Source organism: Bufo gargarizans, chromosome 9, assembly GCF_014858855.1.
Source record: "Bufo gargarizans isolate SCDJY-AF-19 chromosome 9, ASM1485885v1, whole genome shotgun sequence".
Lineage (NCBI taxonomy): Eukaryota > Metazoa > Chordata > Amphibia > Anura > Bufonidae > Bufo > Bufo gargarizans.
In genome coordinates this window covers 190,244,166-190,263,003 of record NC_058088.1, presented here as the reverse complement: position 1 = coordinate 190,263,003, position 18,838 = coordinate 190,244,166, and the positions used below count along the sequence as shown (strand labels likewise).

Here is an 18,838-nt window from a genome sequence, read left to right as displayed (position 1 = left end):
AACAATTTGCTCAAGAACTAACGCATCTATACATCCTGGTTAATTTCTCACTGTACAGTAATAATCCTTTGATAGATATTAGTATTTCCCTATAAATATTCTTATTGGAGAATAGGATTCATGACATTGCTTTATGTATATCATGTCTACTATACACATTCAGAAATTCGCTCATATACTTCAGAACGGTCGTTCCACACATAATAATGGCTTTGCCCTTGTGGGAATGCAAGTACTTTAATACAAATAATGTGTAATCTACAGGATCATATTATGTGATAGAATGGTGCCCAGTACACATATTTAATGGTCATCACCCTCCAAACAGTCAATGACAGGAGATTCATGTACGTCAGCAGAACTGCGAGTTCAGATGCCCACAGACCCCTGATGACATCACCAGTGAGTGTGGTAATGGGGGCCCATGGGTGTAACCTTCTATATCCTTGGGAAAAGCTTCATCATCTTAAGTAACCCAGAGAAGGGGGTAAGACTGCACCATCTCATTCACTAATGTGAACATGGCGTCCCGGCAAGTCCAGCCCGGCTACAAGAGGCCTCATATTACTTTTTGAGGTGTACATAATGGGCAGGACTGAGACAAACATGGCATTAATAGGGTTATATGCAACAACAAATAAAATGTGTAATCTCCATCTTGATGAGATTCTGTGCAAAATCTCGCATGGTGACGTGATGACATCATGCCGGACGGTGTGGTGACGTCATACATCACTGCGCCCAAGATTTTGCACGGGATCTTCAACCAAGATGGCTGCGGCGGCCTCTTCACTTGCAAATAGATAAGGTGAGTATGAATTCCCCCCCCCCCTCCCAAACTGATTTGTTACCACGAAGGACAAGGACATTTGTCTTCACAGCAAATTGAATTTTCCCTGAAATTTGGATACTTCGGATACTTCGATTTGCTCAACGCTGGCCATCAATATTAGGGATGAGCGAATCGACTTCAGATGAAAAACATCCAAAGTCAATACGCATAAAAGTTTATTAGAATACTGTATGGAGTGAGCGAGGCTTCGGGTAATAACTTCAGAAATTAATTTCTACTGTAAAAAAACTTTTACCGAACTCGGGTTTGTTTCCAAGGTACCAGGGCAGCACAGCGCCATGCACTGGTTAGTGGCCATGAGTGGTACTGCAGCCCTGCTTCAAATAAATGGGGGCAGTGTTGCAGTAACCAGGCACGGCCACTACACAGTGTATGGCAGCCTGTTCAAACGTATGATCGGCAGGCTGCTGGGTATTCGACCCCCACCGATCTGATATCGATGTCCTCTCATTGCTCTGGCCACTGTTTGGCTTAGACTCGCTGTTTACTACTACATTCCCCCTACATGCAGCAGTCGGTAATCTGCCCATCAGTATAACATCGATCCGGTCGAATTGATCAAACTGGAGGAACGCTGCTAAAGTGCAAACCTGCAGAAAGTAAATGGTACGTCAATGATCTATCCGTTCCCTGCAGTAATGGAGCAATCAATAAATCAATGAGCTCTGACGGCTTTCATCAGCACCGATGCAGATCTAGGGCTGCATGTCATGTCAGCGGGCAGATATTCATTATCTTCCACAATGCTACATGGAGAAGAGACCGTCATCTCCACTAGCCTCAGTGCACATTCCACCAGCTGTGGCCGGGTCATAAGAAAATAAACAGCCTGTACTACGGATACCCCTGAGAAACAGCACCACCGCTGACTTATAGGCAGGGTTTGGTATTGCAGTTTAGCTTCATTCACTTAACTGGGAAAGAGCTGCAAGAACACAACCCATCGATGAGACTGGAACCGTTTCTGGAATCTGCCATCATCTTACGAGGTTAGATTAACCCTTTAAGTCTGGGTGTAATTAAAATGAATTAGGCACGTATGTTACCGGGTCCAGTGACACTATGACTTGTCACTACCACAAATATCTACCGTACTAGGGAACCGGACATGTTCATGGATCACTTTAACATTTTCTCAGTACATCCCCAATTTGTATTGTTTTCTTAATCTAAAAAATGATCTGTACCTTTTAAATTTTTTTAAAAATGAGGCAAAATATGAATTACATTATTGAAACTTTTCAAGGGCCTTAATGTTTAACCCTAAACTTTAAGCCAGTGATGGCTCCCCCTAGTGGAAAACCAGTGGAACAGCGACAAGTGGCTCTAAAACGGGCATAGACAAAAGACAGTAAAAGTCCTCCTTGACAAACGAAGCCTAAGAAGAAGACATTTTGGATACTTAACGTTTTAAAAAGCAGAATTAACGACTTGGGTTCTAGTCTTGAGATCGGTGACATCTGTCCCGCTCCAACAAATAGATATGATTGATAAGGACGTGTAACCTCTGCTTACTCAAGACCCAAAATCAATCAAAAACCTGGGTCGAGAGGGCGAAAGCCTCTAAATGACACAACGCTATATATATAGAGAGTATAAAATGCAGCAATATATCGATAAATCAGTTATTTCACTCATCCAGAAAGATCAGCACTAGGCAACCAAACGGGCCGAGGATGCCAGTGCAAACCAGGCCTTCACGTGACCATCAGTGAGCGCCACAACCGGCGTCACGCAACCCTGTCGCTCACCCCAATGGCTAGTCTCCCCGATATATATAATAAGTAAATGTATATTGATTACAGCTATCCCTACTGTACATAGGTTTCTACTATGTTCACATGACGATAATTATCAAGTGCTAACTGGAGCCGAGCCTAGATAATGAACCGGCTACCTAGAAGATGACTACCGGCACGGAGTACACGTGAGTATATGCACGGAATCGGCAGGAGAGTAACAACACTTATTTGCTGGTGATCTACACGTCTAGGACCCCAAAAAAAGAGATGTTGCGCTAAAGTGTCCCGCGCTGTCACTACAACCGTGCAAGACGGCTCAAAGGCCGTTGCACTTGTGTCATGATTAGATACGCTATTTGCTTGGTTAAAAAAAAAAATTGCACTTAAATTCTAAGTCACCCCACGTGGATAATCTAAAAACCCCACTAATTAGATATACATATATGTCCTATATAGATATATCCCTCTATAATACTACTTCCGCAGCCTCGCAGGCAGAACGGGCCACACGACCTTCCTTCGCGCCGTTCTCGGCTTCCATCCCATGAAGTATAAAAGTCACCTGGGTTTTGCTACAAAAAGTTCACTGTGGGTTTTGAAGGCTCGACGGGATCCTTGCTCTCTAGTGCAAGAAGTGTTATTAAACCTGAGCTTAAGTCTCAAAAGGGCCTCGGAAAAAAAAAAAAAAAAGAGAGGACCCGGCGTTTCTTGGTTAGCGTTTGCCCTGAATTGGTGAAGCTCAGAATGAAGACGTCTTCTCGTTCTTCATCTCTCTACATGCCAAAACTTCTCAAGCCTTCTTCCAACTCCTTTTGTAAGATTTGCCAGCCGTCGGCTCGGCCTCTGTTACCTTACAACTTCTTCAGTTTTCCCCTGTCCTCCACTCTCCATGGCAGGGGGATGTGGGGGAGAAGATCCCAGTAGACTCTTTCAGCCCCCTTGAAAAAAGAAAGTACTCCTAAGATGGCAGCATTGTGAAAGGCTCATAAAATGTCGTCGTAATCCAGCAGCTTGGAGTGTTGGCGAGTCTTCCAGAGACGATATAATCGGAAATCGAAATATCTTTCGATCAATTGCTTTCCTGCAAAATGAGGAGAAAAAAACAAAAACATCAGTATCGATGTGCGTCTGGACCAGCAGCCCACATGATAATGCAAGGTCCCTGAAGGGCTGAAACGATGACCTGATGCCAACTGAGAAGCCATGAGGCCCCATAGGCTCGTATGGGTGCCAGCCTACTCGGAGCTTGTACAAAGCCATAAGGCGGCAGGTGCATGAGGCTCTCATTTCCAGAATGTGCCCAAGGCGCTGGGCATTTAGACACAGGGAATGTGCGCTGGTTGCATTGCAGCGTGGCCTCTTCTCCATTGAATTCTGTGGGGAAGGCGGTCACTGTAAATCAGGGTTATAGGGACCCTAAACCAAAGGTGGGACATGCAGACAGATGGGATTACTATGTAGATACCCATGATAACACAGTACGGGAGTATGGGTCCTGTATCTGCATATGTCCATATAAACCTTTACAGGCTGGGGCCCAGTCACAGAAATGACCTCATTAGGCCCCATGCACACAACCGTATGTGCTGTTGCGTTCCACAAATCATGGATACCGGCCATGTGCATCCCGCATTTTCCACTTCCACAGGTCCCGCACTATGTTACAAATTCCTATTTTTATCTGCAAAATGGACAAGAATAGGAAATGTTCTATTTTTTTTTTGCGGAGCTGCGAAATGCACATATGGATGCGGACAGTACATGGTGTACATGCTGCTTCTTTTGTGGCGGCACTGCATCCAGACCAAAAATATCATCATGTGAATGAGTCCTTTACCAGATAATCCCCAGGATTTATGATTAAGTGCAATCATCCTTATTATTTGCAACCCACATTGCTACCTAAATATAGGAGCCGACCAGCGCTGTTTAAAACCATGGGCCAGAATAATACATTTCTGTTGTTTCCCGCACCCTGGTCGTTGACAAGATAAGGATAAGCCTCTCCGCGAATGATCCGTAATTATCGTCTTATTCCTGAAATCTTTCCAAAACTCGCCCAGGAATCTGCTTGTGACAAATATGGACAGTGTGACTGAACCCGATTACTCCAGGGAGATCTAATCAAATGGTTTCAATTATCTGAGCAGAAAATTAAACCGCCAAGCAGATGCTCGCTCCATCCTCCCTGATGTGACATCCGTCACGAGGTGCTGGGCAGGAGGGACCTGTCTTTAGTGCGCCGCTCACTGCCGAGTATTGGCATGGGGTGTGCGTGACGAGCGTCAAGTGAGATGTTTGGACCATTGCTGGGGGTCTTACCTTGTGCTGATAACTCAAGGGGGGACTTGAATTCGATCTGGTGCGGACTCATTAGGTTCTTCAAATTCTGGAAAAGCTGAGAGGGCAAAGTGACACGATGAGTACAGGATGTAAAATAAGGACGGTCCATTATGCCAAGCAGATTTTACAAGCATACACGGGCCCCCATAGCTGAGAAGCAAAGATAGGAAGGGCCACAATTTCTCCTAGATTAGCTTCAAGCAAGTCTTCGGGCCAATAAAGCAGCTACAGTCTCCTTTTAGTGCTTAAAGGGGTTGTCTGGGTAGATACATTTTTTTTTAAAGGGGCAGAATCCAGTTTGCTGAGCCTGAGGACAGGAAGTGGAGAGGAGCGTGGATCAGAACAGCGGCATGACACTGCTGCAGCCAGTCACTGGCCTCAGCGGTCGCGTCACATGACCTCTGAGAGCAGTGATTGGTTGCAGTACTCATTAGGAGCATACTGGCACATCATCCCTGCAGCCGAACAAACAAAACCGGGCCAGAAGGATTGGAGCACCAGTGCTGGAAGTGGCAGGGAATTCTATAAGTATACATTATACAACCCGTTTAGCAACCCCACAGACATCCCACTTAGAGGCATATGTCTCATTATCTTCCCTCCCTGGACCCACCATACCTTCTCTCCATTGGGGTTCCCCAGCACGTAGCACCCCATAATGTGTATCACATTGGGTTCTGGATTAATTTTGCTCATCAGTTTACTCAGTCTTTTCCAAAATCTAAGGAAGCAGAAGAATAAAATATTCAAAAGACTGTTCTATGGATAAAGCTTCTTGTACATAAGTTATACATCTTCTTATATAATAATCTGCACAGCTGGTATAAGTTATACATCTTCTGTATATAGTGATATTGACCATGCTGGTATAACCTGGGTATCTCCTGTATATAATTATATATGTAAAGCTGGTATAACCTGGGTATCTCCTGTATATACTTATATATGTAAAGCTGGTATAACCTGGGTATCTCCTGTATATAATTATATATGTACAGCTGGTATAACCTGGGCATCTCCTGTATATAATTATATATGTACAGCTGGTATAACCTGGGTATCTCCTGTATATACTTATATATGTAAAGCTGGTATAACCTGGGTATCTCCTGTATATAATTATATATGTACAGCTGGTATAACCTGGACATCTCCTGTATATAATTATATATGTAAAGCTGGTATAACCTGGGTATCTCCTGTATATAATTATATATGTAAAGCTGGTATAACCTGGGTATCTCTTGTATATAATTATATATGTACAGCTGGTATAACCTGGGCATCTCCTGTATATAATTATATATGTAAAGCTGGCATAACCTGAGTATCTCCTGTATATAATTATATATGTACAGCTGGTATAACCTGGGTATCTCCTGTATATAATTATATATGTACAGCTGGTATAAGTTATACATCTTTTTGTATACAGTGATATGGACCATGCTGGTATAACCTGGGTATCTCCTGTATATAATTATATATGTACAGCTGGTATAAGTTATACATCTTCTGTATATAGTGATATGGACCATTCTGGTATAACCTGGGCATCTCCTGTATATAATTATATATGTACAGCTGGTATAACCTGGGCATCTCCTGTATATAATTATATATGTACAGCTTCTGTAAATAATCCCTTCCCCGCTAAGGGATATTTGACGTGATTGGCAGATTTCATGTTCGGCATAATGCAGAAGATCAATTATTGATAAAATCCACATCTCTCCTACGTCATTAACCTGTAAACACATATTCCTTGGAGGCCTCTGCGCACAAGGAGATTAAAAAAGATGCAGGGATCTGGGAAGGATCAATTATTCATGACTTTATTTTACTTACACTGTGCTGCAAATCTACAATATGGAAATTATTATGCCGGTAAATGTCTTATCATAATGAATAGGCTACAGGGTTATTGCTCAGTAAATGTAACCTTTAGTTTGCTTAACTTACAGAATAAGATCCTCCTCCTTCTCCACTTTGGCAAAAGTAGCGACCTTATTCTTCAAAAGGTAGAGGTAGCCGGGTCCTCCCTAGGAAGGAAACAGGGGTGAGATGGCAACATGGATCAGGAGGTGTCGGGAAGCTTCACTGCCGTGGCCAGGTCATCCTAATACTGGGTTAGGGCAGAGAACTGGTGAAGGAAAACCCTGCTATTACTCCCCACAGTTTCATAGCACATCTAGGGCATATATACACTCCTCAACATTGAAAATGCAACACCAAGAAGGAAAGATAGTGGAATTCTGAAAATCACAAGCTCAGTATGGAGTATGAGAACCACACGCCGAAATCTACGCACTTCCACGGCTTGGCATGTTATCAATGATCTTAATGGTTGTTTGAGAAAAGTTCTGCTGCACTGATCTCACTTGGGCACGGAAATCATCAAGATCTACTGCTGGTAGCTCCCTTTGCAATGGTTGATCAGTGGTGTCCTAAATCCACTTGATGGGAGACAAGTCCAGAGAAGCTGCAGGCCATGGTAGCAAGATTATGCCATGCAGGCTGCTCACAGTAGCACGAGCAACATAAAAACCTGGTGTTATCCTTTTGAAAAACAGCTTCTGGGACACTTTGGAGAAATGGCCGGACCACTCATTCCACGATTAAATTAATGGAACGCCAAGCTGTTAGTAATAAAGACTAGAGAGGTCCAGCTGCTGTATATTATGCCACCCCACACCATAATCCTGGGAATAGGACCGGTGTGTTGGTCCCAAGACCTCTACTTGGTGTTGTTTAAGTAGTCTCCAGACCAATCACTGGCTATCATTGCATCCAAGCCCAAAGTCGTGTAGATGCCTTCTGATGGTTTGTGTAGACACTTTTTGCCGCCCTAGGCCTGAGATGTGACAAATTCACTTGCAGAATGGACCTCCTATGCCCCATTCTTCTAATCTGACGAGCCGTCCAAGTAGAGGTTCTCCTCTCTGCATCTCTTTCTGTCTGTCACGAACCAGCGGGTCTGAACCCACTGTGTCACGTGTCCTACCTCCTCTAAGGGCGTTGTCTAAGTGAACCCCTGGATCTTCACAGTACCCCTGATGGTGGGGCTAGACTTTCCTGAGGGGAACACCAGGTCGCTACCTCTTGAGGAGGATAGGCACACAAGGCAGCTGGTCCAGGAGGTACCTGAGAAAGGTACCAGAGGTGCAGGACCGAAGGATGAGGCAGAGGCATAGTCAGACAGGCAAAAGGTCAGTGCAGGCAGCAAAGGTACAGGTCAGGCAATCCGGGTCGGCAACAGGAGAGCCAAAGCAAGCAGGTAGGGCTATAACAGGTAGCAGAGTCCAGAAATACAGATACGACTCAGGAACCAGGAACCTTAGCAGGACACAAGGACCTTGACACTGAGGCATCTGGTAAGGGGGCTGAGCCACTTATACAGGAGGGCTAGGATAGGTCAGCGAGGTCACATGGCCTAACCCATAAAGCCCAGGAAGTGACGCGCGCCGGCCCTTAAGGGAGTGCTGCAGGAAACAAGCAGCAAGCATGCTGTGGCCAGGGATGAGAGCAAACTGTGGAGCGGATCCCAGAACAACCGCACCCACACAGACAGAGCCCGGGACTGCAGCAGTGAATGGGAAGCACCGGCCGCAGATCACCGCTGAACAAGACGCCCGGGACTGCAGCGGTAAGCAGGGGAACAGTGGCGCACAGCAGCTGCTGTTACACGGTCATTCCAGTTGGTTGTGTTCTCCCAACCCCCGGGAGCCACAACATTGCCCAGTTCTGACATCTCGGCCTAGGCGCGTAGCCATCTGCCCCAGTGATAAACCAAGGTCTCAGGTCAAGGACTCTGTCCCGCAGTTTGCCACTTGTGATGATCGCTGACATGTTGACGAACAGAGGGCATCACACAATCATCACACATGACTTGATTCTATTTTTGAGATTTCATGTGGCTAAAAAAAAACGTTGCTTTCATCTCAGCTTTTATGCCGCTCTCACATGTCACAGATTGGAGCTAGGTGCTAAAAATGTGTTCATCTGCAGATCTTAGAGACATCTGCTACTTCATCAATTTGTCCTTCTTGGTGCTGCAATTTAAATGTGGAGGAGTGTGTTATGGCTGTATAGTGGCCATTAGCTGTAATATAAATGAAACATGGACTCTTGAGTCTTTGAGAGAACCTTATATATATCTTTATAGGGTCAGAGGTACATTTTCAGATGTAGAGTTTCAATTCTCCTGCGTTCCTACACACAGTTGTAAAGTTAATTGCTAAAACTTCAGCCACCACTAGGGGGTGCTCACCACATGTGATCTGCTGAAGTGTAGAAATCCGCATGCAGCGTGCTCTACCTAGTGCTGACAACAGGCAAATGCGATGACTGTGACAGAAAGCAGGGGAGGCAATTCAATGCTGGACCCCCGTCTCCCCCACCCACAGCAGTCTTGTCATCTGCCTCTGTAGTAGGTATAGCACCGGACCAGCTTTACCGTGATTATCACTCACCTGGCAGAATATAAGCATTTCCCAGATCTTGCAGCCCTTCCTATATACATTCAGCTTTTTCTCAACTTCCTCTGAAAAAAAAATAAGAGTAAAATGGATACAATGTATAAATGTATGGATATAATGTAGAAGATGTTCTCTGCAGCGTTACATTGTATCTGTCAACACTCAGCCCTAATCCGGTCCCTTCAGAGCTGGAAATAGACGGCTGCTTCTATAATGACACTGGGTAAATTGAATGTCACGTTTACTTAACATCAAATTATAACTAAGATCCCAAATGTCATGACTACGACAAGATGAGGATATGAAGCCAAATATTCTTGGCCTCACAAATAGTCACCTCTAGTGGGAAGATTTCATGTAAAATACCTGGAAACATTAGAGAGATCTGGGTATAATGGAGTCCAGGCATGGGAAGCTAGTCTACTCTGCTCAGTGTTAAAGGGTTAAAGTGTCTGATCACTTTCTGATCAGTGGGGGTCTCGACTCTAGAAAGGGCTGCAGTGCTGACTCAGATGGGGAGGCCCCTTTAAACCCCCTCACCATTGACCCAATGTAAGAAAACTCACCTAAAATGTCATCAAATGTAGCATGTTCATGATCCTAAGAGAGAAGGGGAATAAGGAAAGGGTTAGGTGTATAAAAGGCACCATACAATTCCCAGCATATGAGATGCAGTGCACCGATATATATATATATATATATACACACACAATGTACAGCATCATCGTAACAGACACACAAGCAGCTCTTACATAGAGAATGGGGATGATGGAGGGGTCATCTCTCCTGATTATGGTTGGAATATATTCTGCTTTAGGAACTTTGGATGATATTAGCTGCAAACGGAGAAAAACATCATCAGAGGACTAGAAATGCATCACGTATCTGAGAAAAATATCACGTGTCTACATATAATACACCCACATCATGTCCTAACATCTCAAACATGGAGGGATATAGAGAGGAGGCCATAGCTGATCACTGTGTCATCACGCCGTAGGATTAGATGCTGGGGAACTGCATGGACTGCAATTAGATAGATAGATAGATAGATAGATAGATGTGAGAGAGAGAGAGAAAAGTGTGAGAGAGAGAAATGTGTGAGAGAGAAAAGTGTGTGAAGGAGATGTGAGAGAGTGAAAAGTGTGTGAAGGAGATGTGAGAGAGTGAAAAGTGTGTGAGAGAGATGTGAGAGAGTGAAAAGTGTGTGAGAGAGATGTGAGAGAGTGAAAAGTGTGTGAGAGAGATGTGAGAGAGTGATGTGAGAGAGAGAAAAGTGTGAGAGAGAGATGTGAGAGAGAGAAAAGTATGTGAGAGAGTGAAAAGTGTGTGAAGGAGATGTGAGAGAGTGAAAAGTGTGTGAGAGAGATGTGAGAGTGAAAAGTGTGTGAGAGAGATGTGAGAGAGTGAAAAGTGTGTGAGAGAGAGATGTGAGAGAGAGAAAAGTGTGAGAGAGAGAGATGTGAGAGAGGGAAAAGTGTGTGAGAGAGGGAAAAGTGTGTGAGAGAGAGATGTGAGAGAGAGAAAAGTGTGTGAGAGAGGGAAAAGTGTGTGAGAGAGAGATGTGAGAGAGAGAAAAGTGTGTGAGAGAGAGATGTGAGAGAGATGTGAGAGAGAGAAAAGTGTGTGAGAGAGAGATGTGAGAGAGTGAAAAGTATGTGAGAGAGAGAAAAGTGTGAGAGAGAGAAATGTGAGAGTGAAAAGTGTGTGAGAGAGATGTGAGAGAGTGAAAAGTGTGTGAGAGAGATGTGAGAGAGAGAGAAGTGTGTGAGAGAGAGATGTGAGAGAGTGAAAAGTATGTGAGAGAGAGAAAAGTGTGAGAGAGAGAAATGTGAGAGTGAAAAGTGTGTGAGAGAGATGTGAGAGAGTGAAAAGTGTATGAGAGAGAGATGTGAGAGAGAGAAAAGTGTGAGAGAGAGAGATGTGAGAGAGGGAAAATATGACCAGGGAGAGACACGTAATATGAAGGTTGCAGGGTTGCGGTGCCGTCATGTTCCTTACAACTACTACCTGTATATATCAGTATAATATAAGATATTTTTTCTGAGATAAAAGACAAATGAAATATATACAGATTAGAGATGAGTGAATTGATTCTAAGGAATGTGTATCCGACAGATGTATGATTTTCAGGAAAAGACATCCAGCCTGGCACTGTCAATCTCCTGCCTGCACCGCTGCTGAAGCAGGAGAAACTACTGTGCACGCGCCACGACACTTCCGGGTAGAGGCGGGTGAGCAGTAGCTGCTTGCAAAGCCGGATTTGAGCTTCAGCAGGAGACTGACAATCATACAGCAGGTGGGCGCTGGCACATCTGTGGGGGCTGCCTCACAGACGTTTAGCTAATGAGATGTATGGATTCATTAGAACGGATTTGCTCATCTCAGATATCATTCTTACCATGATCTTGGGTGGAATAAAATCTTCTCCTTCACAGGACAGAACTTCCATTTCTCTTTCTGACTCCCAGTTCAGGTCCTCACATTCTTCATCCAGAGCGGTGCAGGAATTCTGCAAATCATGGCCTGATGGTGGGGGGTAAAAAAACCAAAACATAGTGGTCAGTGGAGGTGCCGTCTCAATCTGCCCCGGGTTTCATGTTCAGATTTTCCTACATTCTTGATACTCACTTTCTCTGGAGTCGTGAATGGAGTCGGCTTTCATTGGGGTGGGGTCGCTCCAGGACCTGCTGAAGCTTCTTTCTCTTCGGTCAGCGAAGGCTAATGATATCAAACACAATGGAGGCAGACGATTAACATACATGAGGTTCTCCATCGCTTCATTACTTCCCATCACTGCTTCTTGTTAATGATTCGTTTTTCCAACATCAATGGAGGAAATGGCCTTTCCCACAGCGGTCATCTATCTGGGACCATTGGATTTTAAACTGACCAATTCCTCTGGCCTCATCCTTTGTACCCAAGGAGAGCAACCACCTAATGTGTGTGAGGGCCTCCTGACTCTCCATGGAAGGGTAGATAAGGATGGGGCATGCAGGATTGTTCTTAAGGTGTCTGGCGGGGCTTTCCCACTTCTCCCCTTCAGGACACATGGATGCTCAGCTAGGCCGAACTTACACGTGAATCAAGGGGCCATTGGCCAAGCGAGCGTTTGACCAACAGCTACATATCTAAAAATGTAGTAAAATTGTAGGACTACTGTAACCTCCCTATGAAAAAACCTTGCAATCTTTCTCAAACCACGGTAAGAAAATAAACGAGTATATATGTAATATGGGCCCTGACCCATCTGCCCACATGGGAAATCCTATATGAAAATCCGTAAATACACCTAAATGGCTCATCCGAGGGCAATTTCACACAACATTCAAGCCAGCCGCTTACTCTGAGCTTTCATCCTCCGGCTTCCCACCATCCGTAAGTGTTTGCGGAAATTCCTGTGGGGAAGAGAACAGAGCAGGAATCAGATGAGTCTGTAGAGTGCGTCTGAAATATGTTTATTAGGCTGCCCTCGCTGCGGAGGTATGATTAAAGGCTGGAATAAGACCGTGACGCTTCGGCCAACCGCACAAATGTTTTATTCCAGAGCTTAGTTAAGGCCGGCGGTGTTAACACTTGCATAGCGGCAGCATCGGCAACCATAAGAATCTCTAGCCGGCACGTTAAGCCAGTCTGTAGTGCAACTTAAAGGAGAACGCCAGGCCCCGGGTGGGGGCGGAGCTTGACTACACCCGTCCACAGGTCGTGCAGCTCAGCCTGATTCACTTCAATGGAGCTGAGCTGCAATACCAAACAAAACCTGTGCATAGGTGTGGCGCTGTTTCTGGAAGAAAGCAGCCATGTATTTCTAAAATGTGTGTCAGGCACCTCCCCTACACTAGGCAGAAAACAAGGTATCAGTTTGGCCTGGAGTGTTCCTTTAAATTTGGTGTATTTTGCGTGTTTCCAAGCAGTCTCCCAGTGAATTTTGGTCTGGCGGTGTCCAGTGCTGTCAGCTCTATAATCCAACCAGGGGCGTAGCTATAGGGGAAGCGGCTACTTTGGGGCCCTGACCCAGAAGGGGCCCACCCAGGAGGAGGAGGACTAAAAGATTTTGTCAGGGCCCCCTCAACAGTATTACACAATGAAATTATATACAGTGGCAGTATAGACAGTGTAGAAAACGGATGGACCAGCTGCCGGGCCTGGTCTGAGAGAGCGATCTTTACTAGCCACAGGAATGGGGGCGGCATGATAGGAAGGGAATGCGAAAAAATTACTGGGGGAGGGGGGCCCCATTCAAAAATTTGCTGTGGGTCCCAGTCATTTCTAGCTACGCCACTGAATCCAACCATATAAATGTAGCTAGAGAACCACTAAGTTCTGACATGCTAGTTATTAAAGGGTAACTCCACCCCAGAAGGAGGAAAAATTTAATTCTGGAAGGGTGCTGAGCACAGCACTGCTATGAACAGTATGGGCGCCATAGTGATTTCCAGGCCACCTGGTGGCTGATTGGTAGCAGACTCCAACCCCCAACCAAAACTGGATATTATATCTGTTGGTGGAGTTTTCTTTTAAAACATCAAAAATACTAAACCTGAGTGGAACTAAAAGTCCCAGCACGGAGTGACATGTTTATAACCCAGAGATCTCAATCCATTTATAAACCGTTTATAACCTTGTGCTGCGGAGCAGTGACATGACGCCTTGTCACGGGGGATGCGGCATAGAGCAGCTGCCATGTTGAAGGCTCTCCTACAGTGACACATGGCAGCGCCGTGATAGGGCTTCACACCGTGGGAGTCATAAATGGATACTGTAGCAGCAGGGAGATTTTCCACTTGATCACCCCCTTTGAAAACACTCAGTGGAATGACAGGAAGATGAACTGATTCCGTAATGCGAAGGCACTTGACAAACTGCAGTTTTTATGGAGGAAAAAAAAACTGCTTTGAAGCTTGGAATGGAAATGAAAGGGAAGAAGGAGAACAGATTCAGGTGAATTTTATTAGGAAAATTGTGACTTTTTTTTTTACTTTGCTTAATTTATTTTAGTAGAGAAAATGAAGATTTCAGGCTCAAAGGGATGATGCTCTACTGTCATATTACTAGTCAACCAGCAGGGGGCACTGCTACGGCACACAGGTTGGAACCTGCACTATTTCTGTAGTTTCTAGGAATCACAGTGTCCAAATAAACTATAACAGGCAGATAGTAGAATTAGGATACGTAAAATGGATCTGTCAGATTCCATTTCACAATTACTGCACTTGCTCATATGGGCAGAGTACAGTATAAGTCATGGGATTCAAATATATACGGCGTCTGATTAATGTAATGTATGTGGAGTATGCAGCGCTATATAGATTAATGTCACGGTCCTGCATTATAAACATGTGACGAAATTCATGTCATTTAGGAGCAAAACAGGACGTCAGATGATTTCTATCCCCCTTCCTCTTCAATCTAATCAATACGTGAACCAGGGAAAGAAGTGTCTGCGCAGACCTGGGAGGTATAGGCATGCATGCTCGGAGCTCACCCTACCTCTGTATAACAGCTGCAGAGTCATTTTCTCGCTTCCGTCTTTTCCTCTCGGCATAGCCCCGGAAGGCCCTGAGAAACCGGTTTGTGTCAATAACTCAACCCATCAAAAGAGGGACAAGCCAAAACAGTAGCACACCACGTCCAGGTGAGGAGACAAACCACGAAAAAACACAGGACAGAGGCCAAAGCGATGCTTCTGACCACACACAGGCGGAGAGATGGAGACAACACAGACCTGGGATCACAGCCAGACCAAAATCCAAGAGGGCGGACCACCGGATTGTCCGTGTGGATTACGGTATACTCATACAGGGCAGTCACCTCAATGTCTTCAAAAGTCACGAAACGCGATATTCCCCTAGAGCCCCCTTTACGTATGTGCATTGCTGTCTGCAGCTGTGTTTTGTGGATGAATAAAAATAATAAAATGGCATTACATAAAAAGCTGCTCCTTACTGGGAGAGGGGACTCGAAAGGATTGGTACTGGATTTGCCGCCTAAGCATAAGCTTTTCCATATTGGTGCACATTGAGTAGAATTGGGTAACAAATTATATCCCCTAGCCCTGACTACGTGCTCTTCCCCATATTTATTAAGTAATAAGAATTTTGTAAAATGTGCCACAATATTGACATCCACTGTCCTGTCATACTAAGCTCGGTATTTTTGACATAATACCTCTGGCCACATTAAAATAAGAACTACTGTAATCATGTCCTTATGTACAAGAGTAAAGCATCTATATAATATGGCAGAAAAGGAAACACCAGCTCAGCTACACATCCACAGGACGCACGGACAGGCGCAAAGCAGCACCAAAATATGTGAAGACAAGAAACAGACGCTCCAGAGCCATACAGCAATTTTATTTCCACAAGTAAAAATCCATCTGTAACAGCGGGAAGTACGGCACTTCATGTTCTTCCAGATAGATTTATTTGCACGGGTTAAAATCTTTCAGAATTTTATTTACCTACAGCTCTGGAGCTTGTGTTTCTTCTATTCTATAATGTGCCCCCCTATGTACAAGAATATAACTACTATAATACTGCACCTATGTACAGGAATATAACTACTATAATACTGCTCCTATGTACAAGAATATAACTACTATAATACTGCCTCCTATGTACAAGAATATAACTACTATAATACTGCCTCCTATGTACAAGAATATAACTACTATAATACTGCCTCCTATGTACAAGAATATAACTACTATAATACTGCTCCTATATACAAGAATATAACTACTATAATACTGCTCCTATGTACAAGAATATTACTACTATAATACTGCCTCCTATGTACAAGAATATAACTACTATAATACTGCTCCTATGTACAAGAATATAACTACTATAATACTGCCTCCTATGTACAAGAATATAACTACTATAATACTGCTTCCTATGTACAAGAATATAACTACTATAATACTGCCTCCTATGTACAATAATATAACTACTATAATATTGCCTCCTATGTACAAGAATATAACTACTATAATACTGCCTCCTATGTACAAGAATATAACTACTATAATACTGCCTTCTATATAAAAGAATATAACTACTATAATACTGCCTCCTATGTACAAGAATATAACTACTATAATACTGCTTCCTATGTACAAGAATATAACTACTATAATACTGCCTTCTATGTACAAGAATATAACTACTATAATACTGCTCCTATATAAAAGAATATAACTACTATAATACTGCCTCCTATGTACAAGAATATAACTACTATAATACTGCCTCCTATGTACAAGAATATAACTACTATAATACTGCCTCCTATGTACAAGAATATAATTACTATAATACTGCTTCTATGTACAAGAATATAACTACTATAATACTGCTCCTATGTACAAGAATATAACTACTATAATACTGCCTCCTATGTACAAGAATATAACTACTATAATACTGCTCCTATGTACAAGAATATAACTACTATAATACTGCCTTCTATGTACAAGAATATAACTACTATAATACTGCTCCTATGTACAAGAATATTACTACTATAATACTGCCTCCTATGTACAAGAATATAACTACTATAATACTGCTCCTATGTACAAGAATATAACTACTATAATACTGCCTCCTATGTACAAGAATATTACTACTATAATACTGCCTCCTATGTACAAGAATATTACTACTATAATACTGCCTCCTATGTACAGGAATATAACTACTATAATACTGCCTCCTATGTACAGGAATATAACTACTATAATACTGCCTCCTATGTACAAGGATATAACTACTATAATACTGCCTCCTATGTACAGGAATATAACTACTATAATACTGCTCCTATGTACAGGAATATAACTACTATATTGCAGACTAAGGCCTGAACACTTTATGATGTTACACGTTGCGGGTAGAACCGTCTCTCTCTGACCAGGCTTTTACATACGGTCATCCTCATGGGGTCTACACGGGTTGGAGGAAGATAACAATGGATTTGGGATCTGGTTGTTTGCTGTGGGTAATGCTGTCATTCCTTTCGCTCTAGTTCTTATCAGTAAATCCCAATGAATTCTGTTGTCCGTTTTTATCATATGTCACGACCAGTCCATCACCACGACACACGGGTCAATACAAACACAGCATGCAGATCCATGATAAAGCACCACGGGTGCATGCACAGAGCGGCCACACGGATGGATGCAGGGCTACGACTACCGGTAGATGGTCACAAGACACACATGGTGCATTCTGCGGGATACTTACGAGATACTGATCACAGCGACCGGATAGGAGGAAGAGAAAAAGTAACATTTAAGTGTCATTCATTTCTATGTATGACTATGGTGTGATATATACAACCCCATAAACTGAGGCCCACCCTTGTACCCCCCGAGTGCAGACCGCCTGGATAATCCAGGAACATATGGGATCTACAGATTTCAATAGTCATTACACAGATTTCAGCGCAGGAGCTCATAGTCCTGCCTTGTTTGCATTACAAGTTCTTACTTAGTAGAACTTATTTTTCCCACCAAAGCAATATTCTAATTCCTCCGCCGAGGAGCCGTTTATTGGCATAATGAGAGGAAAAACTCCGGTTTGCTGACTGTCCTCAGAGATCCTGATTTGTGAAAGCAGCAAAAAGCGTAAAGCCTCAGGATATTAATCCTTGTCAGGTAGCGCTGGGGGGAGGCTGCAGCACGCGGGAGATGCTGACGAGGGCAGGTTTATCTACAGGACCAGGTTAGTCTCATTCTGTCAGCATCCATAGATCAGAACATGAATTGAATCTCTGTGTCAGCTCACTGGTCCAGACACAGGTGGATCTAAAAAAAAAAAAAAGCCTGCAGTGGCTGACAGCGGCCAAGGGCAAACTTAACCAAGTCAAGGAGATGTATGTGATTTCTTGTTTTTTTACAACGGGTCGTCCTAGGAGCGAGCATCGTACGGTGCTCACAGCCGTCGGAGACGGTCAGATCTGAATAAGCTTTTCGTCCTCTTCCCCCCCCCCCCTCCATGCTAGAAAACGTAGCAAAAAAAGTAGGACGAGGTGATTGAATGGGACATTACTCACGCTTGCATAGTTGTGGTGGCAGTCTGAAAGGTGAAGAGATTTTCCTTGGGGAACCAGGTCCGGGCAGGAACTTCATCTGCCCAAAAGGGGGAAAAATTAGGTTGAAGTGCAAAATTATAAATTGAATTACAAAAAAGATTACATTGTATCATTGTGTCTATGCTATTGTGTCACACCCAGGTGTGTAACTGTAGTTATAGGGGTGCAGAGGTCACATCTAGGCCCTGAGGTGTCTCTGCCACATGGAAGGACCAAATGGTAGATGGTGGAGTCCTGTTAACGATTTTGCTTTAAGCTGAGCCTTTGGGCACACCCTTTGTAAATGTTTGTATAGCAATAGTGGATAACTGGCGAGATCC

General features: G+C 43.7%; 1 protein-coding gene across 2 annotated transcripts in view; it reads right to left on the bottom strand.

The window, feature by feature from the left end:
- Positions 1-856: 856 nt before the first annotated feature.
- NSMF (NMDA receptor synaptonuclear signaling and neuronal migration factor) overlaps positions 857-18,838 on the bottom strand; it is a 45,272-nt gene continuing 27,290 nt past the window's right edge. Inside the window, exons 4-16 of one of the 2 annotated variants that reach the window (XM_044306573.1) lie at positions 18,480-18,555; positions 17,669-17,674; positions 14,907-14,975; positions 12,762-12,814; positions 12,048-12,137; positions 11,818-11,942; positions 10,169-10,252; positions 9,983-10,016; positions 9,411-9,481; positions 6,901-6,980; positions 5,557-5,659; positions 4,918-4,993; positions 857-3,676 (exon numbers count right to left, since the gene is read on the bottom strand). In XM_044306573.1, coding sequence (XP_044162508.1) covers positions 3,579-3,676; positions 4,918-4,993; positions 5,557-5,659; positions 6,901-6,980; positions 9,411-9,481; positions 9,983-10,016; positions 10,169-10,252; positions 11,818-11,942; positions 12,048-12,137; positions 12,762-12,814; positions 14,907-14,975; positions 17,669-17,674; positions 18,480-18,555 — 965 coding nt within the window. In that variant the 3' untranslated portion in view covers positions 857-3,578. The remainder of the gene's footprint in view (positions 3,677-4,917; positions 4,994-5,556; positions 5,660-6,900; positions 6,981-9,410; positions 9,482-9,982; positions 10,017-10,168; positions 10,253-11,817; positions 11,943-12,047; positions 12,138-12,761; positions 12,815-14,906; positions 14,976-17,668; positions 17,675-18,479; positions 18,556-18,838) is intronic. The other variant, XM_044306572.1, reaches the window with a different exon arrangement.